This window comes from Chrysemys picta, chromosome 6 (genome assembly GCF_011386835.1).
Source record: "Chrysemys picta bellii isolate R12L10 chromosome 6, ASM1138683v2, whole genome shotgun sequence".
Taxonomy (NCBI): domain Eukaryota; kingdom Metazoa; phylum Chordata; order Testudines; family Emydidae; genus Chrysemys; species Chrysemys picta.
The window spans coordinates 5673706-5700359 of record NC_088796.1 but is presented as its reverse complement, the minus strand read 5'-3'; the positions used below and the strand labels follow the sequence as shown (position 1 = coordinate 5700359).

The window sequence follows — 26654 nt, the reverse complement described above, 5'->3', positions numbered from 1 at the left end:
CACAGCCTCTTGTCTGTTTTAAACCTGCTGCCTAGTCATTTTCATTGGGGGACCTCCGGGGGTTGTGTTATGTGAAAGGGTAAATAACACTTCCTTATGCACTTTCTCCACACCAGTCAGGATTTTATAGACCTCTATCATATCCCCCCTTAGTCGTCTCTTTTCCAAGCTGAATAGTCCCCGTCTTTTTAATCTCGCCTCATATGGAGGCTGTCCCATACCCCTAAGCATAATTGTTGCCCTTCTCTGCACCTTTTCCAACTGTAATATATCTTTCTGGAGATGGGACAACCAGAACTGCACACGCTGTTCAAGATGTGGGTGTACCATGGCTTAATGTAGCGGCATTATAATATATTCTGTTTTATCATCTATCCCTTTCCTAATGATTCCCAAGATTCTGTTCGCTTTTTTGACTGCCGCTGCACATTGAGTGGATGTTTTCAGAGAATTATTCACAACTCCATGATCTCTTTCTTGAGTGGTAACAGATAACAAACTCCATCACTTTCTATGTATAGTTGGGATTATGTTTTCCAATGTGCATTACTTTGCAGTTATCATCATTGTATTTCATCTGGCATTTTGTTGCCCAGTCACCCAGTTTTGTCAGATCCCTTTGTAACTCTTCGCAGTCTGCTTTGCACTTACCTATCTTGAACAATTTAGTATCATCTGCAAACTTTACCACCTCATTGTGGCAATCCCTTTTCCCACATCATTTATGAATGTGTTGAACAGCACTGGTCCCAGTGCATAGCCTGGGGAGGCCCAGTTATTTATCTCTCTCCAGTCTGAAAACTGACTGTTTATTCCTACCCCTTATTTCCTGTCTTTTAACCAGTTACTGATCCATGAGAGGACCTTTCCTCTTAAGCTATGGCTGCTTACTTTGCTTAAGAGCCTGTGGTGATGGACCTTGTTAAAAGTTTTCTGAAAGTCCAAATACACTATATCCACTGGATCCCCCTTGCGCACATGTTTGTTGACCCCCTCAAAGAATTCTAGTAGATTGGTGAGGCATGATTTATTTCCCTTTACAAAAACCATGCTGACTCTTCCCCACCAAATCATAGAATCATAGAAGATTAGCGCTGGAAGAGCCCTCAGGAGGTCATCTAATCCAACCCCCTGCTCAAAGCAGCACCAACCCCAACTAAATCATCCCAGACAGGGCTTTGTCCAACCTGACCTTAAAAACCTCTAAGGATGGAGATTCCACCACCTCCCTAGGGAACCCATTCCACTGCTTCACCACCCTCCTAGTGAAATAGATTTTCCTAATATCTAATTTAGACCTCCCCCACTGCAACTTGAGACCATTTCTCCTTATTCTATCACCTGCCACCACTGAGAACAGCTGAGCTCCATCCTCTTTGGAACCCCCCTTCAGGTAGTTGAAGGCTGCTATCAAATCCCGCTTCACTCTTCTCTTGTGCAGACTAAATAAGCCCAGTTACCTCAGCCTCTCCTTGTAAGTCATGTGCCCCAGCCCCCTAATCATTTTCATTGCTCTCCGCTGGACTCTCTCCAATTTGTCCACATCCTTTCTGTAGTGGGGACCCCAAAACTGGACGCAATACTCCAGATGTGGCCTCACCAGTGCCGAATAGAGGGGAATAATCACTTCCCGCGATCTGCTGGCAACGCTCCTATTAATGGAGCCCAATATGCTGTTAGCCTTCTTGGCAAGAAGGGCACACTGCTGACTCATATTCAGCTTCTCGTCCACTGTAATCCCCAGGTCCTTTTCTGCAGAACTGCTGCTTAACCAGTTGGTCCCCAGGCTGTAGCAGTGCATGGGATTCTTCTGTCCTAAGTGCAGGACCCTGCACTTGTCCTTGTTGAACCTCATCCGATTTCTTTTGGCCCAATCCTCCAATTTGTCTAGGTCACTCTGGACCCTATCCTTACCCTCCAGCGTATCTACCTCTCCCCCCAGTTTAGTGTCATCTGTGAACTTGCTGAGGGTGCAATCCATCCCATCCTCCAGATCATTAATGAAGATGATGAACAAAAATCATGTTCATCGACGTGTCTGACAATTCTGTTCTTTACTACAGTTTCAGCCAAGTTGCCCAGTGCTGAAGTTAGGCTTGCCAGCCTGTAATTGCCGGGATCACCTCTGGTTCTTTTTTTTTAATGGCATTACATGAGCTATTCGCCAGTCATCTGGTCCAGAAGCTGATTTAAGCCATAGGTTACATACCACAGTTAGTAGTTCTGAAGATTCATAACTGAGTTCCTCCAGAATTCTTGGGTGAATCCCATCTGGTCCTGGTGACTTATTACTGTTTAATCCATTTGTTCCAAAACCTCCTCTATCGACACCTCAATCTGGGACAGTTCCTCCGATTTGTCACCTAAAAAGAACAGTTCACATGTGGGAATCTCTCTCACACTAACTACAATGAAGATCAGTGCAAACAATTCGTTTAGCTTCTCCACAATGGCCTTGTCTTCCTTGAGTGTTCCATTAGCACCTTGATCATCCTTGATCTAAAGTGGTGGTCCAGTACTTAAGGTGCTAGCCGGAGACCTGGCTCAATTCCCTGCTTCCTGTGTGCTATTGAGCAAGTCACTTAGCCGACATGTGCATTGGTTACCTCACTCAGGCTTTAGCCTGTAGCCTCATCAGAGCCAGCTAGCGTGGGTTAAAAGCACCAACACACTCAAATAAGAGGGGTTTGTGTGTGGACCGGAGAGGGGGGCAGGGGCAACACCCAAGTAAGACCCCAAGTTAACTTCAGGGAAGACAGATCCTTAGAGGAGGTCTCATGAGGTCAGAGGCAGGACTTTGCATGACTTCACCATGCCCAGCATACAGAGACACCACTGCCGGACTGCCTTATGGCCAGCAAGGTCACCGCGCTGCTCTCTGAGAGCCGAGATCCCGACGAGACTGCCAGCACCGAGCGTGGAGCCCAGCAGAGCCTGCCCCCCATTTAGTACTGTATCAGCACCTCCAGTCTGGACCTCCAAGGGCAAGGTTCAGCACAGCTCCTCCACAGCAAAAGCGCTTTCCTAAGATGTCCTCCAGCCAGGTTCGGAGCGGCTCCAAATTGATCTGATTTCGCAGTGGGTCACAAAAACAAGGGACAGCCAGCCAGGCCAGGGCCATGTCCCTTATACAAGACAGCTCTGGGTCTATTTTGAAGGAGTGGAAGACAGACAGGCTACCAGGCAGTTTTATTTACCTACAGCGCCGGGTACAACATAGAAATGTCTCCTTTCACATAGACTCATAGACTCATAGACTTTAAGGTCAGAAGGGACCATTATGATCATCTGGTCTGACCCCCTGCACGCTGCAGGCCATAAAACCATCCCCGCCCCTTCCCTGGACTCTGCTGCTGAAGTCCCCAATCCTGTTATTAGTGACCTCAATCGGCAGAGACCCTCCTGCTAGAGATCCCTGCCCCATGCTGCGGAGGAAGGCGAAAAACCTCCAGAGGCTCAGCCAATCTGCCCTGGAGGAAAATTCCTTCCCGACCCCAAATATGGCGATCAGTAAGACCCCGAGCATATAGGCAAGAGTCTCCATCCTGACCCCTTTTAGCCATTATGCTATTTACCTACCATTGCTTGGTTTTCCTTGACAACTATGTTTTACCTAGGGGTCCTTGTAGACCGCAGGATGACTATGAGTCGACAGTGTGACGTGGCGGTGAAAAAAGCCAATGCTGTCTTGGGATGCATTAGGCGAGGTATATCTAGTAGGGATAAGGAGGTCCTGCTTCCGTTGTACAAGGCGCTGGTGAGACCTCATTTGGAGTACTGTGTGCAGTTCTGGTCTCCCATGTTTAAAAAAGATGAACTCAAACTGGAACGGGTGCAGAGAAGGGCCACTAGGATGATCAGAGGAATGGAAAACCTGTCGTATGAAAGGAGACTAGAGGAGCTTGGGTTGTTTAGTCTGACCAAGCGAAGGCTGAGGGGGGATATGATTGCTATCTTTAAATATATTAGAGGGATTAATACAAGGGAGGGAGATGAATTATTCCAGCTTAGTACTAACGTGGATACGAGAACGAATGGATATAAACTGGCCGTGGGGAAGTTCAGGCTTGAAATTAGACGAAGGTTTCTGACCGTTAGAGGGGTGAAATATTGGAACGGCCTTCCGAGGGAAACGGTGGGGGCGAGGGACTTGTCTGGCTTTAAGATTAAGTTAGATAAGTTTATGGAGGGAATGGTTTAATGGTAAAACACATTGCCTTGGGGGGAGCAAAGATCAGAGGGTAGTTCAAGCCCAGTGGCTTAGTCCTGAGATTGCCAGCAACGGGGCCGACTAGTGCCAGCTGCAGTGTCCTGCGCGCCTTTCCGCCAGGAACTGGTCCAAGCTCCACCAAACCCATCCGACAGCAGAGCAATGACTTGGGCTGGATTTGAACCTGTGACCCGTCTCGCAAGGTATCAACGTATTCCCTTCCCATCCACTCAGAGTGGGGACACTAGACATTTCTGGTGCGGTGCCGACTCTTTGTGGGCTATTTTTCGCCACTTGTCGATGGTCAGGGACCGTCACCAGCACCATGTTTTGTTCTCACAGCGAAACCAAATCGCTCCATGTGTCACCTGCCTCATTCCATGCAGCGCAGCGAGCCCATTGGGGAGAGGGATAGCTCAGTGGTTTGAACATTGGCCTGCTAAACCCAGGGTTGTGAGTTCAATCCTTGAGAGAGCCACTTGGGGATCTGGGGCAAAATCAGTACTTGGTCCTGCTAGTGAAGGCAGGAGGCTGGACTAAGGGGGGGTGGGATAGCTCAGTGGTTTGAGCATTGGTCTACTAAACCCAGGGTTATGAGTTCAATCCTGGAGGGGGCCATTTAGGGCAGAGGTAAAAAATTGGGGGTATTGGTCCTGCTTTGAGCAGGGGGTTGGACTAGATGATCTTCTGAGGTCCCTTCCAACCCTAATATTCAATGACTCATTGGCAGCACTGCACGCCCACACAGCACATCACATGCTCAAAGGGGACCCAGGGCACATTCCCAGCTCTGCCCTGGACATGTTGGGGAAACTCAGGCAAGTCCCTGCCCTTCTCTGTTTCCCCAGCTGTAAAACGGGGATGATGCTATTGGCCTACTGCAGAGGGTTCATGAGTTAATCTTTCTAAGGTGCTTTGAGATCTTCAGATGGAAGGTGGTAGGACTGGGATACATAAAGGAAGGGGTTAAATACTTACACAGCCCCTTAAACATACACCTCCATGTGCAGAGGATGTAGAGGCAATGGCCATGCTCCCGGGCGCCCACTGACACTGAAATCAGTGCAAGCAGGAGCTTAAGCATCTTCAAGGGTCTGAGCCTTGCTGCTTGGCTGAGCCGAACATGGCACAGCTGAGGACAGCCGCATGCAGGAGCCTCATTCATCAAAGGTGCACACGGGGAGGCTTCAGAAAAAGGGGGCTTTTAAGGTGGGCTTAGCAGATGGGATTGGAAGCACCAAACATCAGGACATCCCAAGCCTGCAGGTATTGATGTCAGTGGTGACGCTCCCATTGACATCTGTGGGAGAAGATGGGGCAGGGTCCATGTCTACCATTGTGTTTGTACAGCACCTGGCACAACAGGCCCCCATCCTGACCATGGTGTCTGGGGGTTGCCATAAGATCAATACTAAATAGTAATGCAGGCAGCAATCAGGTAGTTACTCCTTGGAGAACAGCTGAATCATGGGTAAAAAGCAGGAGTGTTACAGGATTTCTTCACACAACGCACAGTCAACCTGTGGAACTTTTTGCCAGAGAATGTTGTGAAGGCCAGGATTATAACACGGTTCACAAGGAACTAGATAAGTTCATGGAGGATAGGTCCATCAATGGCTATTAGTCAGGATGGGCAGGGATGGTGTCTTTAGCCTCTGTTTGCCAGAAGCTGGGAATGGGTGACAGGGGATGGATCATCTGATGAACCTTTTCTGTTCATTCCCTCTGAAGCACCTGGCATTGGCCACTGTCGGAAGACAGGATACTGGACTAGATGGACCTTTGGTCTGACCCAATATGGCTGTTCTTATGTTCTAGGGTGTTACAGGCTGTCTCCTATTAAGTTCCTGGCCTACAAACAGAGATAAAGTTAGATAAAAATATAAAATCCTCTTGCTGGACTGTTGCAGCATAACTTTATTTCCTAGATTAGAGAACCTTAGCACACAAGCAGGGCAGCCGGGGGAGCAAATGGGGCAATTTGCCCCGGGCCCCAAGGGGCCCCCACAAGAATATAGTATTCTATAGTATTGCAACTTTTTTTTATGGAAGGGGGCCCCAAAATTGCTTTGCCTCAGGCCCCCTGAATCCTCTGGGCGGCTCTGCACACAAGCACCAAAACCAGCGAGAGAGCAAGCAGGCTGCTCCCAAAGGCAGCGAGGCACAATCCACCCACCTTGCTCGAGACGGCAGACTGACTGCTTTGCAGACTGACTGCTGGGGAGCCAGGTCACATGCTTCCCTATAAAGCAGAGGTTCTCAAGCTTTTTTTTGTTGACAGACCCCTTTTCAAATGCAATGTTAAGCACGGACCCCCAACTGAGAAACTGATTGACAAAAGTATATGTGCAGTTCATATAAACACACATTGTTAGTAATGCTTTAAGGAAAAGAGTATAAGACTAACAGATGACAGAGAGATGGGTGTCCTTGCTTCTTAATACAGAATATAGAGGCCTAGGTTAGAGGTGGGGGTGGAAGGCTGGGGTGCTTTGGGCAGAGGACTGTTAGGGGATTCTTGGTGGGGGTCAGAGACTCACTGCCCAGTGGTGGATGGACGGGGAGTTGCTATAGGATGGGGCATGGTTTGGGCAGAGGGAGCTGGGTGCACAGGGGTGGTACGGACTCAGGACAGTTACAGCAATGGTGAATGAGGGGGTCACTGTGAGCCACGTCTGTGTGTGGGGCAGGGGAGGGAATCGTGTTACCTGTGCACGGACCCCGGCTGCTAGCGTTCCCCCTCCCACGCGCCAGCTGGCTTTCGCTTTCGCACTGGGCGCCACCATGGTTTTTACCGGCTCAAAGAAGAGAAAGCGCCCCTGGCCTGCCCAAGCCCGCATCATCCGCAAATCCCACAATACCTGCTGTGAGGGGCACAAGTAGGAGAGACAGCTGGGTTCCAGTTGGCTTCGCCCCTCACATAAGGAATCGCGGGTGCATAGAAAAGGTCAGTCATTTTTTATCGATGGATAGAGTTTGGGGGGCCATGCCCCCGCATCCCCCCCACTGCCACTCTCCACCTGGGACGTGAAGTGAGATTGGTTTTTTGTAATATTTTGCAGCCCCCCCCCGTGCAGTCTCGAGGGAGCCCCATTTGAGAACCACTGCTACAGAGGCCCCCAGCCTGCATGCAGGACCAGGAAACCCCTTAGAATTTAGAGAGTCTGTAATTTTAACACCTTTTTCAATACACCCCATCTCCATGCGGGGATGGTCAGTTGGTTTGAACCACACGTATCCCAGCAGGAGTTGGAAATGGTTTTCCTGCTGCTGCGGACTGGCGGAGTTAAGCAAAAGTTACAGGCTCCGGCCCCATGTTGTTCTCACACCGCCTACCGTCCTGGTGTACTCCTGTTGGCAGGCGCAGAGGCCGCACCCAGGGAATCATTCTGCAGCGCCATTTCTCACCCACCATTGTGTTGGTGTAGGCGTGCCCTACAACGTGCTGCCTCCTAACACCCTCGCCCTGACTCGGAGAGAGGTTCATTCAGGAGCAGGACACAGGGGGAACGGGAGGGACCCCGGTGTGAAATTGCTGATTATTCCACCTGGGTAAGCCTTTAGACAAGCTCGTTAATCTGTCTCCAAGGCATAACTAAGCGATTTGGATCGGCCTCTAAGCCTGTTTGTTGAATAGCTGTTGGATAGGCCTCGCCCTGCTCCTCCTGTTCGGATACTACCCTGGGCGGAGGAGATGCAACATCATCCACCAACGTCTGAGCAGCTCCACTGGAGGGGGGGGGGATCCACTCTCTGGTGCAGGGGTTGTAACTTCACTGGGCCCAGCTGACACTGTGTCCCACCATTAATTCATTCGCCAGCTGGAGCCACTAGGCATGACTGTAACACAAATAACAACGAGAGGAAGGTGAATTCAACCAGAGGCCGGGAAATCCCCACACTCAGAGCAGCGCTTCAGAGCTGCGTACAAACCACCCTGAACTCAGGGCGCAACCCAGCAGGATGAGACTGGCGAGGCAGAGGGATGAGAGGGCGACAGCCAGCCTCCTCGTGTCCAGAGATTTTAATCCTTTCTGGGGCTTGCATCAAGCCCAAGGCAACTTGACTTGCTCCAGTCTAAAATACTCACCCCCATACTTACCAGCTGACAGAGCACCTCCCCCTGGCCAGAAAGCTGTCCAGGCAGGTTCAGAGCAGGCAAAGAAAATGTGCCCAAGCTCCAGTCTGGTTTTTAGCAGAGCTGATCAGGAAACAAAATTATGGGGCCCCAAAAAATGTTGAATGGTTGGCAAATTTTTCATCCCAAATTGGGAACAAAGCCAAAAACTACCCCGCCACCCCCCTCCCCAAACTGTTGTTGCACAATATTGTATTTTGGAAACTTTCATTGTTTCCAACACGAAATACAGGCCCAGGCAGTGTGGGATGCCCAGCTCCATGGCAATCTGCCATGTGGGTTACTGAAGAGCTAGGCTACCAAGGGAGCAGGCAGGCTGCCGAGATGTCATGTCACTGGGCAGGTGTGTCTAGTGGTTAGAGCAGGAGTCAGTAGCCAGGAATCGGAGCCAAGGGTCAGACCTAGGGCAAGGGCAAGGTTGTGAGCCGTAGGCAGAAGACAGGAGAGACCAAGGTGCCACCAATACCTCAGGCCCCTGCAATGGGAGGGGATCGATGAGATGAGATATGCCCAGATGATCCCAGCAGGTGATCCATGCACCATGCTGAAGAGGAAGGTGACCAACCTCCAAGGTCCCTGCGGGTGAAAATCTGACCACAGGTGAAAATTCTTCCCAACCTTACATCTGGAGCTCAGCTGAACCCTGAGCATGTGAACAAGACATACCAGCCAGGCATCTAAGAGGGTTAACAGTACCACTGCAGAGCACAGGTCCACCCCGGCTGGTGTCCTGTGGCCAGCTGTGGCCAATCTCTGAAGCTTCAGAGGAAGGTGTTGGGGGATTGGGGGGGGGGAGGGGAAACAGAATATATCTGGCCAATAGTGCATCGGGGGTGGGGGAGGCTTCCTGACCCCTGCAGAAGACCAGCTGAAGCCCTGAAGCATGAGCAGTGTCTTACTCCAGAGCTGCAAGTGTTGTGAGCATTTTGAGGGCACTGGTTTCCTGCTGCTCCATGGCCTAGGAAGGAAGTGGAGGAACAGCGGGAATCACATATCCCAAGGCCAGAAGGGGCCATCACGGCCGTACAGCCTGAATCCCTGTGCACATAGGCTGTAGAATTTGTCCCAGCACCTGGATTAAAGCCATCCTTTGAGAAAGATATCTGATCTCATTTTAACAAGTCCAAGCAATGGTGATTGCACCATGTCCCTGGAAAGCCGTCCCCACGTTTAACCACCCTCTCTGCTAGGAAACTGTATCTTATTTCAAGGATAAATTTGCCTAACTTCAACTTCCAGCCATTGGATCTGGTTATGCCTTTGTCAGCAAGATTGTTTACCAGATATCTTTTCCTTTACATCTCCCTTCGCACTAACACCGTGCATTACTCCGACTGATCATTCCACTGCACTGTTTGTTCCTGGTAAATACGGAGCCAATTCTACTCAGTGCAGCCGCCTGTCTTGAACAAACATTCTGAACTGATTCAACGAAAAATGAAGACGTCTCATGTGCTCCTGGAGAAGTTCTGGAGACATCATATGAAAAACGGGGACTGTCAAAGTAGAACCAGAGATACAAGGTGGGTGAGGTCTGGACCTGAGGAAGAGCTTTGCATGGCTTGAATGCTTGTCTCTCACCAATAGAAGTTGGTCCAATAAAAAAATATAACTTGTCTCTAATATCCTGGGACTGACACAGCTACAACAACACTGTATAAAGTAGAACCGGGACATACGGTCACTTTAATGTTACCTCCCTAATTCTAATGGAGACTACATAGACACTTGGGTGCAGGGGCAGCTCCAGGCACCAACACAGCAAGCGCGTGCCCGGGGCAGCAAGCCGCGGGGCGCAGCCTGCCGGTTGCTGTGAGGGTGGCAGTCAGGCGGCCTTCGGCAGCTTGCCTGCGGGAGGTCCGCCAGTCCCGCAAATTCGGCGGCAGGGACTCCGAAGGCGCGGCACCAGCGGACCTCCCGCAGGCATGCCAGCGAATCCGTGGGACCAGCGGACCTCCCGCCGGCATGCCACCGAATGCCGCCTGACTGCCGTGCTTGGGGCGGCAAAACACAGAGAGCCACCCCTGCTTGGGTACAAACAGAGCACCGCAATACAGCTTTGTTTTGTACGGCATTTTTTATACAAACCGTACCCTCTGAAGCCTTTACAAAGAGGCAATCCCAAGAGGTGCTGATCACCTGTAATTCTGCACACTGCTGGCGGATAGAAATAATGACCCAATAGTAGGACTCTCCCATTAAAGTCAGTGGGAGCAGGGCCGCCGAGAGCTGGTTCGGGTCCCGGTGAAAAAAAATGTTCGGGCCCCCCAGCAAGGGCGGACCGGCTAAACAGGGCCGACGAGGGGGGTGGGGGGGAAGCCGGTGAAGCCGGGCCCCGGTAAGGTGACAAGGGGGGGGCAGTGGAAGCCGGGCCCCAGGCCCCCTTCCGGACCGCCAGGCCCCGGTAATTTGTACCGGCTTCCCCCCTTCTCGTCGGCCCTGAGTGGGAGTTGCGGGTGCACAACTTCAGGCCCTGTAATGATAGGCAGAGGAGAGCAGAGAGAGAGAAAAGTTAGGCCTAGGCTAGGGGAGAAAGACAATGTTAGGTGTTGGGTGTAACCACCTTTCATTCAAGATAAAAGGAAGTGCCTGAAACAATAGCCCTAGCCTCCAAAACACAGGCACACCGAAAAGCTTGAGTAGATGCCGAAGGGTCTCAAATGCAGGGACCAGGGCTTTGACTGGGGGAACTGTTTTTGTTTGTGTGCGAGCGACGAGAGGATGGAAGAGAGAGAAGGGGCCAGAAGGCCAAGCAGACGATAACAGAAGTGGTGATAACGTGACCCTAAGAGAAAGCTTTTTGGGCACAGAGTGCTGGCTGGAAAAGCAGGTTTGAAACAGCAAGAAAAAGAACCGTCACCTGCTCTTTGGTTCCTACTGTGCTCAGGGAAACAGGACTTTGGCCCATGACTACGCCCCATGGTAATACAAATAATAAATAAATAATAATGTACAAATCTTTGTAAATAAACAAGATTGCATCAAAGAAAGTTCCTGACTATCAAGTACTCCTCCTAGTGGAAACAACCCACAGAGCCTCGAACTTGGGCTAGCCACTGGGGTCAAAAGGGTTACAACAGGATTTGAGGATGTAGAGATACGGGAAGGCTATTCCAAATGATAGGAACTGCATAGAAGACTGGCACCAACCGTGATCAGAGAAGGGGGCGGCACAGAGAAATGTGAATGTCAGATAAGCAGTGTTTTGGAGTAGAAAGAGACCAGATCTATTTTAAAAGGAAGGTCATTGTGGAACACTACAATATTTTGTAGGAAACAGTCCTGCATTGGTATTAGGCCTAGTAGGTATTTTCTCTCTCTAATTCCTGTGATCCTACAGTTTTTTTACTGGGTCTTAAAACACATCCAGGCAGGCAGTTGTCTGAAGAGGGAGGTGAGATGGTCTTATTCCTTTGTACCCCGGAGAAGGCACGCAGCAGCCTTTTGCAGACCCTGGCATCGGAAGAGTTTTTCCGCTTTCCTTCATGTCTCAAAGGTTGAGAATCCACAGCAGTGGCAGCATAACCCGGATTTCCATGAACCTGTGCATGTGAAATGGGAGCACGTTCATCACACATTGGTCCATCTTTACCTCCAAGAGCTAGCCCAACTGATTCCTATCTGCTTTTTGAATGCCATGCAAAACCCACAGGGTATCGTCGACATCTACATTGGCCAAAAATAAGGACGCTGCTCGGAATTTTGCATGTTGTGTCCAGGGGACGCCCTCTTCAGCTGGACAGTCCATATACAAATAATAACCTGTAGAGCGAGAGGCAATCCCGCTGTTTTCATCACCCTCACAGGTCTGCAAAGTAGGTCTCCATTTCCCAGAGGCTGTGTTCTCCTGATCTTTCTTTCAGATGAATCATCGGGAGGTGATCTGTAAATTGTAATGAGATAAAGGATTCCGGCACTTTGTCATGCCAGGGCAAAGCTTGTCAGCAATGAAATGATCCCGCTGAGTTTGTGTACCGAGAGCTCTAACAATAGAATTGTGACAATCTTCCACCTCATTGCTGACTTTAGTTGATCTCTGAATGCAATCTCCTTTAACAGACTTACCAGAGCTTGATTAGACCTGAATGACGGGGGATGCTGCTAGGGGAGCTGGGGAGAAACAGCCGATCCTATATATATAGCATCTACAGAGATCTAGAAAGTGCCACCCAGCCTGTTTCTCTGTCAGGGCAGGTTTGCTCCTATTGTAGCATTCACCAATGTTCCAACCAGTCTAGCTGGGACGGTGCCAAGCAAGGCAGCTTGCATCACCTCTGAAAGACAGTTCCACAAGCTAAGAGCACACGCCTGATGCTCACACATGGTTTATGTTTCTGCTACAAGGGGGCTGCCCAAAGCATCCCTGATTTTGATTTTTCAACCAAGTTTTGTTTTGCTTTTATCCATTTTGATCCCCCACTCCCCATGTACTTCCCCTTTCAATTGCTAAGAAGTCGGCTGTCGGCCATCGTGTGAGAGGCAGAGCGGCACGCACACAGTTCAGAGAGCGGCCATTTATCAACACTAATACCTAGCCGTCAAAACTTCAGACACTGTCACCGTCTGGGAAAATCGCTTCCTTTTCACCAGAATTTTCTTGGGACCGAGGAGATGATGATGCAAACAGAGCTCCCGGAAAGATTCAGGGTTAACTCCTCTGCAGGAATGGTGAGAGACAGGCCCCTCCGTATGCTAAACACACATTGTAATGGGACAATCTTCACCCAGCTCAGCATGGCGCCTAGGACCAATTTTCTTCTCATGCAACGAAAGCTGCTCAGACATGGAAATTCATGCCAAGGTTTCCAAAAGTGACTCGTGATTTTAGGTGTCCTAAAGCAGACAGATTTTTAAAGTGCGGGCGCTCAGCACTTCTGAAAATCAGGCCTCTTTAAAGAGTCTCAAACTGGGCAGCCAAAAATACGAGGCATCCAAGAATCTCCTTCAAAAATCTTGGCCTCTAAGCTTAGCTCAATAAAGAGCTGGAATAGTTAAAGGGATGGAAGACCCTAAAACATTCAAGTAGCCCTGAGTGTGTCTTCATGGCTGTGCTATCTCATAGATGTTTCACTCTTGTTCTTTCTAGTTGGGGTTCCCTTTATCTCAGTGGTTCCCAAACTGGGGTTCGTGAACCCCTGGGGGTTTGCAAAATGTTGCAGGGGGTTCCCGGGGGAAAATTCCCTAATGGCAGACAGAGCTTGTCCCTAGGGACCCCGGGCAGCACGGGGCCAGCGGCCCGGGGTCCCTGGACTTCCAAGAGCTTAGCAGATCAAAGCATCTCTATCACACTGAGGAGATTTAAACTTCAAGACTCCTTATAAGAAATGGAAAGGATGGTGGATATTTTTTGCCGTTTTTAAAATTAAATAGGCAGCTAGTATTGTTTTTAAAATTATCCTGAAGAACAAGTTTAAGCTTTGTTGTAACATGCGTTGTTTGCCTGGACTGCTCAAGACCTGAATGCTTGTGTAGGAGGAACTCTTTGAACTGGCATCTTAAATACGTTCATGCTGTTTCACATCTAATACTCCTTGACGAAGCATAGGAGCCCTGTCTTAGAACAGGCTTATTCAAAGTGATACAAGCTACAAAAGTGAGATCTTGGAAGAGTGTTGCTGTTTTCATAATGTAATAAAATTATTATAAATAGTGTGTAATAAGCATGTCATAAAAACAAATTTTACATTTCCAAGGTCACTGCTTTTATAATTTATACTCCGGTAAAGGAGAAAATCCCTGGAAACATTCATTTTTAGGACGGGGTCCATGAGACTTGATATTTTAGTGAAAGGGGATCACAGGTTGTTAACGTTTGGGAACCACTGCTTTATCTTAAATAAAAAGTCAGTCCAGTGAAGGTCTACGGCTGCTCATTGTGTACGGAAAACAATGGAACAGGCCAGGGGTCCAGATCCAGAACTGAACTTCCCTGCCGTTTGCAGTACAGGATGTATCCATTTGATCTGACTTTGCCTGGATCTGAGTGGATTCTTATTGTCAATGGGGGGAGGCAGCAGGGGAGAGCTAATGATCTCTTTAGCACTCAACAGACTAGTTATCTTGGGTAAGATAGAGGATCATAACACTTACCCGCTTCCTGGGGTGGTGAGAGAATTGGATGTTGTTGCAGTTATCTGAAAAGTAAAAAGCGCTGTCACTGTCTCAGGTGGGAGAGCACTCACTGGTGAGTCACCAGCACACCAAGCTGCATCGTAGGAAGAAGATTGTCAGTCTCCAGGGTCCCTGCAATTATTTGCCTTTATTCTGCGCCTTCAGCACTGCTAAGCAGCGGTAGCGGCTTTTGGACCCGTCCCAATAAGAACTGGACTGAGACGCACTGGGATCTGGGTGGGCTTAGAGACCACCGTTCTCAGCAGAAGAGTCCCAGTGGGCGAACCGCCCTCCAAAATTAGTCTCCATTTCCGTATTATCAACCCAAAGTGCTTTGAAAAAATCAGGCCTCAAAAACCCAACAATCGGATTAAACATTTTTTTTTTTTTTTTTTTTTAAACAAAAACACCTTTGGGTTTCTTTTCATTAGCCTTCTGGCTTTCAAGCCTTTAGGTAACACTCGAGTCACATTTCCAAGCTGCTGTCTTGCAATCATGAGGGTTAGAAACTTACTTTCTTTTTCAATTGTTGTATGAAGTGTTGTTGTAGCCGTGTTGGTCCCAGGATATCAGAGAGACAAGAGCTTGTATTCAGGTGTAAGATCAAAAGCTTGTCTCTCTCACCAACAGAAGGTGGTCCAATAAAAGATATTACTTCACCCACCTTGTCTTTGCTTTTTAAGTGAAAGCTGAGATTCTGCTCTAATCACATGACTCCAGGAGCTGGGGCTTTAAGAAAAGCACTAAGACCATGAGACTCATGGGAGCTGGCCACACTACAGTTTGATACCACTCACGAGAACACAAAGATAAGAGAGGAGGAAGCCAGGTCCCTGGAGTGAAGGTGCAGTAGAAGGTAAATTACATTACATAAACCCAAAATATTTCTAGGGGAGGTAATCTGGGGCACCTATAAAGGCTGACCCTGTCCCTTTAATTAATTGTTTAGTGGCTGGATCCAGCACAACCTTCAGTAGAAGCCTTTGAGGTTTTGTCTTGGCTTCCCTTTTTATGGCTGCAAGGGGATGCTTGAAGCTTTGTGGTGGTGCGATACAATTCTCCCCCCAGTACAGCGAGAGGGGGAAATGCCCAGGGGTGAGGTACAGCTGCATCACAGCACCACAGCTTGTGTCTACCGCACCTTGGTAGACCATCTCACACAGACTAATTGCAGCCAAATGGATCACTACAAGGCAAGGTGTGCATTTAGTAGGTTTGGGTAGTACAGCTATACCAACATGCTACAGGGGCAAAGTATCCTTCCTCTTGGCACCGCTTACACCGGCCACACTGCGCGTATTTCAGTCCCCCCCCCCCCAAGCAAAATATGCTCTACCCCCCAACCCTGTATCTATACTAGGGTCTTTTGCTGGCCCAACTCGGTCAGGGATCACACCTCCTCCCATCGCTGACTGACATAGCTGCGACAGCAAAAGTTAGCAGTGTAGACACAGCCTCTGGATTGCACCGCACTTGGGTACTGCACAAGGGCTTGTCTACATTTGGGATAACGGATTGTCAGTTAACTCAAGGGAGTTAACGCATTTGCAAAGACCAGCCTGGACGTTCTCCAAACTTTTGTGCCTTACCCTAGGCAGAAGCCAGGAAAGTTGAGGAGGAGGAATGCTGCAGCATCACTGCAGGGCAGGGAAGGTCTACTACACCTTACGGTCACAGCTACCACGGAGCTTTGATTTGCCTTTATGTTTCTAAAGGGAATTCAGTGCTGGCAACAGGTGCTGGGGTGAAAGCAATGAGCGATGAGCCCACATCCCCATGGGCCAACATCTGGCCATGGCCAGAATGAGGGATATTTAGGAAGGAAAACAGGGCGACAGTTTTTAACGTACTGAAACACTGAAGTGGGGGAGACATTGAAAGAACTGGGGCGGGGAATATGGCAACTGCTTGGCTCCAAAACAGGAACTGTCCCCCCGTAAATAATCCAGGTAGAGTACAGGCTGTGGCCGGGCTGAGCTCCCTCCATGCCCACCCTGCAACTGGACCTCAGCCTGGACCTGGACCGGAAAGCGGAGCTCACCCCCTATAGCAGAACCTAGGGTTTACCTGGACCAGCTACCCAGGGTGAGAACTACAGCTGCCTTGCCTGCACTAGGATTTTAACACATTAGAAAAGCCCTGCTTGCCCTAAGGGAGGACAAGGCCACAATTAGCAAGATGATGGTCCCTCCCACAATCAAAGTGGGGAACAGGTGGATACAAACAAACCAGGCAGGGAGCTCATGAGACCAGTGTGAAAAGCCAAGGTTCCAGCACACCAGCTGCCTAGCCATGGTCCAAGTTTTCCAAGGCATCACGGCACAGGCAAGTTTTAAGGGGGAATCTGGAGCAGCCTATTGTAAAACCCGCAAATTTCAGTTTACAGGGAGCATCTCCCATGCATAAGTGTGAAGGGGCTTCTGGGTAACTGTGACAATGAACAAGTAAGGCCGGGTTGGAGGACTCTAAGAGATGAGTAGCCAGGGCAAAGATACGTTGTGAAGGGCCTTAAAAGGTAAACCTGAGAAGTAAAAGCTTTCCAACCTGTTTTATCGCTGCTCAAGTGGTTTGCTAATGGAACTCAACGTGGGCCTGTCAACATCGCCCCCCCGTTTCCAAAGTCACAGCAGAGGCATAAATCTGCTCTCGGATTTGACACGTGTTTCACCCACTAATTATATTTGACATTATAGCTAAATTGCACTAAAACCCCCCTGGTGCAAACAGTGCTCGGGGGGGGTGGGGGGGGGAAGAGTGCTACAAGAAAGGGTATTTACAGGCAATTTAACTCCTTGGGGGTGGCTTAACTCCTGGCATGTCTAAGTCCTCAACAATATTAACATACCCAACATTTAAAAATCGCGTCTGTGTCTCAGGAGACACGTTGGGACTTCTGAGAGCAATTTTAGTGAGACAGGAACACAGGCACTGCCATGCGGCATCGGACCCACGGTCCATTTAGCTCAGTATCCTGCCTCTGACAGTGGCCAGCACCAGCTGCTTCAGATGAAGGTGCAAGAAACCTGCAATAGCAGATGTGGGATAAACTGCTTCCATATTAAGTCTCTTCCTGATCTCTAGTAGTTAGAGGTTGGCTAAGCCCTGAACCATTAGGTTTAATATCCCCTCCAGAATGCTTGTTAGCAGGAACTAAATGGGTATTGAGAATATTCAAAGTTAGGTGTCCAATCACTTTTTGAATCTTGCTAAGTTTTTGGCCTCAACGACATCCTGTGGCAGGGAGTTCCACAGTCTAATTACACACTGCATGAAAAAAAGTATTTCTTTTTACCAATTTTGAATACTTCACCCTTTAACTTCACTAAATGTCCCTTTGTTCTTGCACTATAAGACAGGGAGAACAGATTCTCCCAATCTACCTTCTCTAGCCCATTCATTGTTTTATATACTTTTATCGTGTCCCCGATTTCTCGCTTTTCAATACTATAACTCTGGATAATCTTGCTCTCTATATAAAGGCACACTTTGGAGGATCGGGGGGAGAGGGAGTGTATGTGAAGTGCTCTTATCAGATAGGGTTACCATCTTTTAGTTTTTAAAAAGGAGGACACTCCATGGGGACCCGGACCCGCCCCAACCCCGCCCTCAGCCCCGCCCCAACTCTGCCCCCTCCCCTGAACGCTCCGCACCCTGCTCCTCCCCCTCCCCTGCTTCCCGCGAATCAAATGTTCGCGGGAAGCCTGAAACAGGGAGGCAGCAGGTAGGCTGGGGCGGGAGGCAGCAGGTAGGCTGGGGCGGGGTGCAGCGGGCACGGCTCAGTCCGGCCCTCCTGGCCGAGCGGCTCCCTTCGGCGGCCGGCTGGCCGGCCCAGGCCAAGAGGCTCTGGCCCCGGCGTCTCCCACTCGGCTTGGCTCGGGCCCTGGGGCACTGGCTCCCGGCCCAGCACCGCGACCCCGGCTCCCGGCCCGGCCTGGCCCCCGGCCCCGGCACCACGCGCCCGGCTCCTGGACCCCGGCCCGGCACCACGCCCCCGGCCCGGCTCGGCACCGTGACCCCGGCCCCGCACCCCGGGCTCCTGCCGAGCACCGCCGGCCCCGGCCCCGGCCCGGCCCCGCACCGCCGACCCCAGGCCCAGAGGCCCCGGCCAAGCACCACCAAGCCCTCCCTCCTTATTTTCCCGGACATGTCCGGCTTTTGGGGATTTCCCCCCGGACGGGGATTTGAGCCCCAAAAAGCCGGACATGTCCGGGAAAATCCAGACGTATGGTAACCCTATATCAGAGAAATGCTATTGGTGACAAAAATAAAAGCAGTTATTATAAATATCTCTTTATTATACTAGGAAATGCCCTTCCTGTTTTACATCCCAGCAGATATTTGAGACATGGAAATTTTATATAAACATTCACCATGATGAACAAATAGGAACATTTATGAACAATTCATCTCACCTTGAGATGATTTTGGAGAAGGCATAAAGAGGGGGTGTCTATGTCTATAGAAAATATTATCCCTTTTCAAGGGCTGCAATGCTTCTATGAATGTGTACCAGATTAACAGGATTTGAGATATTGCTCAAGAATTTTCTTCCCCTGAACAGCTTTATAAACAGAAAGGGCTACAGATATGGTACAGGAGGCCTAACAAGAGCTCTTGATGGTTTTAGATAGTCCATTTCTCTGTACGTGCCTCCACTGATCTGACCAGACCTTCTCCCAGGATCTCAAAGTCTTCTAGGATGGCTTCCACATTGGGAACGGTGACTAGCTCCTCACAGCTTAGAGATGCCATCATTCTTCCTTTCATGTTGGACGCCTGTAATACACATGCATATGAGTTGGGCTAACTGACATCTACATTTTGTGCCTAGCAATGCTGTATTCTTCTCCGGAAGTTAAATCTCTAATGCAACCCCTACCCACTCCTACCCTTCCGCAGTGAGCCCAACATGACAAGTAAATGCTGCCACTGTCCGGTCTCACCACTTCTCTTCCAATCCCGTCCCCTTTTGCTAGCACTACGTTCACTTTTAACAGCTCCTGTTACAGTCAAGTGAGCTGCAAAATACACCGTGTAAACCAGAAGGCTGCAAAAGCGCCCCCTTGAGAGCATACACAACCAAGCAGCCCGTCAATAGAGCAACGATGCAATTTCCAATCACAATGACCCCCTTATATGTGCACGCTGAACACTGGAAAAATTACTCACTGACCATCTTAGGAGGTGGGGACAGACGCAGGCAACCGATGCATAGAGGATGTCTTAAAGGTCAACAGATCAAAGACAACGTGTCTGATCTGCCTTTGCTTTGATCTGTTACTGGCAGCTAAGAAACCGATCCAGCAAGCTACTGTAAGCATGGAATTCTCTCACGGAAGTCAATAGAGCTATTCAGATGTGTAACACTAGGCATGGGCTTTGGGGCATCATCTCATTTCATGGCAATGAATGACTAGATTTCAAAGCAGCAGCACTGCAGGCCAGCAAGTGCCCCAGGCGCAGAGAGAGGAGCTACACGTGGTCCAGCAGAACAGGCAGGGTTGCCAGAAGAACTGTGGGCCATTAATCACAAGTTTCTTTGCGTCTTTGATGAGTTCCTCGCATAAAGCAGCATGAATCACATCCACGCCTGTGCATCAGACCCACCTTTACCATCCCCCAGGGACTCTCCAAGCCACACCTTCGCTCCCAAATAGCTTTGCACGTTAAACTGCGTGGCACAAACTCAGCATGTGCTGCCGTCCTGGACACCTACTGGTCAGTGGGAGCGACAGACACTTGGCATTTCTGAAAAATCAGGCCCGGGGGTGTCAAACTGGGCAGCCAAAAAACACAGGCTTCCTTTGAAAATGGGGCTCTTTGCCTCAGTTTCCCTGTCAATGGAGACAGCACTCACCTACTCTCCAGCAGGGCTAAGGAGGGTGTGTGTGTTAGTGTTGGTCAAAGGATGTATGTATTGGGGGGTATTATTGCCTAGTGGATAGAGCTCTGGACTGGAACTCGGGAGACCTGGATTCTGTTCCCGATTCGGCCATTGGCTGGATAGCCTTGGGCAAGTCACGTCACCTCTCTGTGCCTCAGTTTCCCTGAGTGTGAGATGAGAGGATACTGACCCCCTTTGTAAAGCGTTTTGAGATCTGTTCTGAGACACTAGGTGACACTATTGTTATCAATCCCCTCCAAACTTCCCACAGCACCGTAACGAACAACAAGAAACTAAAAGCAGAGGGTCAAAAACTCACCTTGAAAGGCTGGGGCTCGAAACTGGAAGGTTTCCACAAAACTCCAATCACCTCCCCGCCGTGCGAGTCATAGAAGAACAAGGCCAGGTCTCCAAAGGCCTCCTGGAAGAGGATTTGAAAGGGAGTCAGGTCAGGCGTCACAAATCACACGTCACAAATCCTCTGTAATGCTCCCCAGGAGGGAGAGACGCCAAGGACACTGGCTCACGGCCAAGTAGGATCCGGTGAAAGATTCTTGGAAGTGCAGATTCTACAACTGTTCCATGGATCGCCACATCCCAACTTCAATTAAAATGACCTGCTCTCCAAAGGCTAGCCACTGGGCTCCCCCGCACCCATCCCGCAACAGAACCATACCAACTCCAATGCACTGGAACTTGTCATGCAGAAGGGGGGCGAGCTCCGTCAGCCACGAACTCTGTCGTAATAAATGTCACTATGAGGCAGCAACACCAGGGAAACCACTACAATAGGTAACAGCTCCCTGCATCATAGGGAAGGAAGAGGGGACTGCATCCAGCAAGCAGCCCCCAATGATCAGGGTTTTCCTTTTGCATCCCACAGCAGCATAAGGACAATATAAGAGGCGCTTAGAGCCACGGTGAAAGATCAATAAGAGACTTCAACCTGTCCCAGAATCTCCCCTCTAAACTAAGTCCTATCTCCCACTCTCTGGGCTGGACATAAATGGAGCAGACTACACATTTAATAGAGAGGTGCAGTCCACAGATAGTACAGTTCCCAGCAGGCCGTGCTCCCCTGGATCGGAGGGAGGACTATATTGCAGAACCATATGGTTTGCAAGTAGCCTGCGTGCCATGCACTGGCCCTTCCTTGCAACCAAGTTTCTGCTCTAGTGAGGCTAACTCCATCAGGATGAGAAACTTCTTTCTGCTGCAGGTCGCTCTTGAAAGTGGGGTGGGGAAGCCAGTTCATCAATGGACACAAATCAGACATCAAGGATTAGAACACTCAAAAACCAATAGGAGAACACTTCAATCTCCTTGGACACTCAATAACAGACTGAAAAGTGGCAATTCTTCAACCAAAAAACTTCAAAAACAGACTCCAACGAGAAACTGCAGAACTGGAATTAATTTGCAAACTGGACACCATCAAATTAGGCCTGAATCAAGACTGGGAGTGGATAGGTCACTACAAAAACTAATTCCCCCCTGCTGACACTCACCCCTTCTTGTCAACTGTTGGAAATGGGCCACCTTGATTACATTGGCCTGATTAGCACTACAAAAGTGATTTCCCCCCCCCCCCCTTGGTATTCACCCCTTCTTGTCAACTGTTGAGAATAGCCCACTTCCATCTTAGTTGAATTGGCTCGTTGGCACTGACCCCCCCCCCCCCACTTGGTAAGGTAACTCCATCTTTTCACATGCAGTGTATTCATACCTGCCTAGTGTATTTTCCACTCCATGCATCCGATGAAGTGGGTTCTAGCCCACGAAAGCTTATGCCCAAATAAATGTGTTAGTCTCTAAGGTGCCACAAGGACTCCTCGCTGTAATCACTAGATCGGTGCACTAAAGCTAATGAAGCTCCTTCCTGCAGTCCCTCTCCCCCCACAGCTGAACTCCCACACCAATGCTCCCGGTGCGCTGCCAGTACCACACTGAACTGGCAAAATAATCACCAGGAAAGACTTGTTCCCAGCAATACAGCACCTTGGCTCACGGTAACTAGACAATTCAGTTTCCTTTTAAACGTTTGCCACTAGAACTGCTGTAATACGCTGTGGGGCTCTGCAGGGACTTGCTCTCATGGCATGAATACTTCAACAACGTGAATGACCCATCAAGCCCGTCCTCCCCCAGCCTCCTCAGGTGGCTGCCTGGAACAAGGGTTCAGAAGGAACGCTCGCAAACGATGATAAAAGCCCCAGCTTGGTCGCCCTGGGCCCACACGACCCAACTCCAGTGCAGCAGGCGTGAGGGGGGAGGGTCGATGACTGAGCTACCTGAACACATGCCACCAGACACGTGAGGAACAGGGATCAGATCTCGGACACAGGGACAGCGACGGGAGGAATCATAGAATATACTGAGAAAGCAGGATGATAAGATAACTCACTGAAGTGCCTGTACACAAACGCAAGAAGCCTGGGAAACAAGCAGGGAGAACTGGAAGTCCTGGCCCAGACAAGGAATTATGATGTGAGTGGAATAACAGAGACTTGGTGGGATAACTCACATGACTGGAGTAGTCATGGATGGATATAAACTGTTCAGGAAGGACAGGCAGGGCAGAAAAGGTAGGGGAGTTGCATTGTGTGTAAGAGCAGTATGACTGCTCAGAGCTCCGGTATGAAACTGCAGAAAAACCTGAGAGTCTTTGGCTATGTAGACTCTCTCCCCTCAGGCCCTACGCTACCAGCACTCCTAGCTCTATCTTCGAGACACCACTGACTTCCTGAGGAAACTACAATCCATTGGCAATCTTCCAGAAAGCACCATCCTGGCCACTATGGATGTAGAAGCTCTCGACACCAACATTCCACACAAAGATGGATTACAAGCCGTCAGGAACAGTATCCCCGATACTGTCACGGCAAACCTGGTGGCTCACACAAGAGATCCACTTCCTGTACACTACAGTGCTAATAAGCGATGGTCACATAACCACCACCCTATACTGGAAACCTACTGACCGCTATACTTATCTACGTGCCCCCAGCTTTCATCCAGACCACACCACACAATCCATTGTCTACAGCCAAGATCTAAGATACGACTGCATTTGCTCCAACCCCTCAGACAGAGATAAACACCTACAAGATCTCTATCAAATGTTCTTACAACTACAATACCCACCTGCTGAAGTGAAGAAACAGATTGACAGAGCCAGAAGAGTACCCAGAAATCACCTACTACAGGACAGGCCCAACAAAGAAAGTAACAGAATGCCACAAGCCATCACCTTCAGCCCCCAACTAAAACTTCTCCAGTGCATCATCAACGATCTACAACCTATCCTGAGGGACGATCACTCACTCTCACAGATCTTGGGAGACAGGCCAGTCCTCGCTTACAGACAACCCGCCAACCTAAAGCAAATACTCACCAGCAACCACACATCACTGAACAAAACCACTGACCCAGGAACCTAGCCTTGTAACAAAGCCCGATGCCAACTCTGTCCACATATCTATTCAAGTGACATCATCATAGGACCTAATCACATCAGCCACACCATCAGGGGCTCGTTCACCTGCACATCAACCAATGTGATATATGCCATCATGTGCCAGCAATGCCCCTCTGCCATGTACATTGGCCAAAACGGACAGTCTCTACGTAAAAGAATAAATGGACACAAATCAGACTTCCAGAATTATAACATTCAAAAACCAGTCGGAGAACACTTCAACCTCCCTGGTCACTCTATTACAGACCTAAAAGTCACTATTATTCAACAAAAAAACTTCAAAAACAGACTCCAACGAGAAACTGCAGAACTGGAATTAATTTGCAAGATGGACACCATTAAATTAGGTTTGAATAAAGACTAGGAGTGGATAAGTCATTACATAAACTAAGCTATTTCCCCCTGCTAATTTTCCCCCTACTGTTACTCACACCTTCTTGTCAATTGTTTGAAATGGGCCATCCTGATTATCACTACAAACTTTTTTCTCCTGCTAATAGCCCACCTTATTCGATTAGTCTCATTAGAGTTGGTATGGCAACACCCATTTTTTCATGTTCTCTGTGTGTGTGTGTGTGTGTGTGTGTGTATGTATGTATATATTACACACACACACACACACACACACACACACACACACCCCTCTACTCTGATATAACATGAATTCGGATATGTCGCAGTAAAGCAGTGCTCCGGGGCTGCGCACTCCAGCGGCTCAAAGCAAGTTCGATATAACGCGGTTTCACCTATAACGCGGTAAGATGTTTTGGCTCCCGAGGACAGTGTTCTATCGGGTGGAGGGAGGGAGGGAGGGAGGGTGTGTGTGTGTGTGCGCGCGCACATGTGTGCGCGCACTTTGGCTTTAGAAGTCCATGAGAAGCTCTCCGTTAAATGATTTTAGGGAACCAAAAATGTTGGTCTTCCATGACCTGAGAGCTTCTGATCTCAGGAATGGGGCGGGGGTGGCCGGACTGCTGAAGGGAGGGGGCGGATTTTCTGGAGAAAGGGCATGTAGTGCACGAAGGATGATTTAAACCGTGTCACCTTGTTTTTCTAACCCTCGTTCCCTCCCTCCGCCTCTTACTTCCCTGCTGCTGCTCTCGCTCATTGATTGCATCATGCCTGCCTTCAGACCGGGAGCTCGCTGGAGAAGGGTCTGGTCTCTCACTCGGTCTTTGGAAAGGGCCCAGCACATCACACTACTACAGCACAAATAATAAATACACTAATTAAGGTTTGTTTGGGCCTTTGAACACGCTAAGTGCTCTCGTTAACAACCTGCCTAGAAATCCGCATGAAAATTAAACTGTAGCTATTTGCTTAAGATATTTCCTAAAAGCACTGGCCATTTGCACTCTGCAGGCCTCGCTGTCAGGGTAATCACTATCTTGACTGGCACTCTGAGGTTCAGGAGCACATCAGGAACTTGTTTTCCCTAGGTCAGTGGGAAGAGCCAGTGACAACGTCTAGGCAGCCAGCCGGAGGATTGTTTCAGTATCCAATGGCATTACAGAAGGAAAATGACACCGGGACTGGAATTTGCCCATAGAGATTGAAAGTCACCAAGAAATTTGAAAAAAGGACAAACAGAAGAGCTACCATTTTTGTGCAACACACTAAAAACCAATGGCTGGGTCCCCAGAGATTTGCGTGGGCCTGCCGACATACTGTTCTGCATGTGCCAACCACAGAAGGAAAGCAGCCATGTTCTTTAGGCTGCATTAAATAAAAGGTTGCCAAATTGTAGGGGTAGGATGTTACATTTGTATTAAATATAGTATATATCAAATGTATTAATGTATGTTTTAAGTTCATCCTGCCAGCCGTCCATTTTAAAAAGCAAAAAGAAATGACCCTCTGGGGCATTGGTAGAAACGCATCTGACAGACTGCCAGTGTCTGTACTGATTAAGGCAGAGATAGACCAGAACAGTCCTTATGACTGATTATGGTCACCTTTTGTTTTAGAATAAACTGTATTATACAAAAATGGGGCCTCGTTTCCTATATGCATTACAAACTAGACCCTCTAGTCATTCTTTTTGTTTTAAGATCTAGTAAGTAAAAAATAGGATTTTAAATTGTGTTTATGTTAATTAAATTAAAGAAATGCTGAAGGCCCAAGTCACAGTGTAAACTATTTTAATCACAAAATTTAGTGAGGTTTAATTTCTAGTGCCTTTCTTGCTCAATATAAAACACTGCTGCTTGTATATCTTTGAAGGTCTCTGTAAAAACCTGTTTGTGTAAATAAAAAGTGTATGCATTAAAAAAAAAAGTGTAAAGGCCATTGTCGGAGCCAAATGATCCCAAAAAAGGGGTGGTGGGGAGGGTCATTTAACAAACTTATCAATGCCAAAGAACCATCAACGCACATCCATAACTAAGGGAAGGCAAATTAACAACCCCAAGGTAAAGGCTGGCACCCCCAAAAACAAAACAATTAATTACATCAAAATGGCCCTCTCAAAGGGTACTTTAAAATGTAACCTCAAAAAAAATACCACCAATTAAAAAGTAACCAGTCATAAACGAACAGCAAAATCCATAGACTTCAATACACACACACACACACACACACACACACACACACACACACACACACACACACACACACACACACACACACACACTTAAAAACAGGGTGCTTTGCCATGGGGCTTTGGGTTCATCTTGCCACAACTCCAAAAGCATCGGATCGCAACCGACAGAGCCCGGCTCCCCATTGCGACCAATCTGGCTGGCCACTAAATTAATGCAGACTCTGGACTGGTAACTATAAACATTGACTGGCGGGACTGTGTGAATAGTGTGTACGTGTATATGTAACTAAA

At 48.8% G+C, this 26654-nt stretch overlaps 1 protein-coding gene across 3 annotated transcripts in view; it reads right to left on the bottom strand.

Moving 5' to 3' along the window:
• Window positions 1-18733: 18733 nt before the first annotated feature.
• Window positions 18734-26654, bottom strand: part of NOL6 (nucleolar protein 6) — a 74057-nt gene continuing 66136 nt past the window's right edge. For all 3 annotated transcript variants that reach the window (XM_008166366.4, XM_065598672.1, XM_065598671.1), the window contains 2 exons: window positions 20663-20764; window positions 18734-19235 (listed from right to left, as the gene is read on the bottom strand). In XM_008166366.4, the coding sequence (XP_008164588.2) occupies window positions 19083-19235; window positions 20663-20764 (255 nt within the window). In that variant the 3' untranslated portion in view covers window positions 18734-19082. The remainder of the gene's footprint in view (window positions 19236-20662; window positions 20765-26654) is intronic.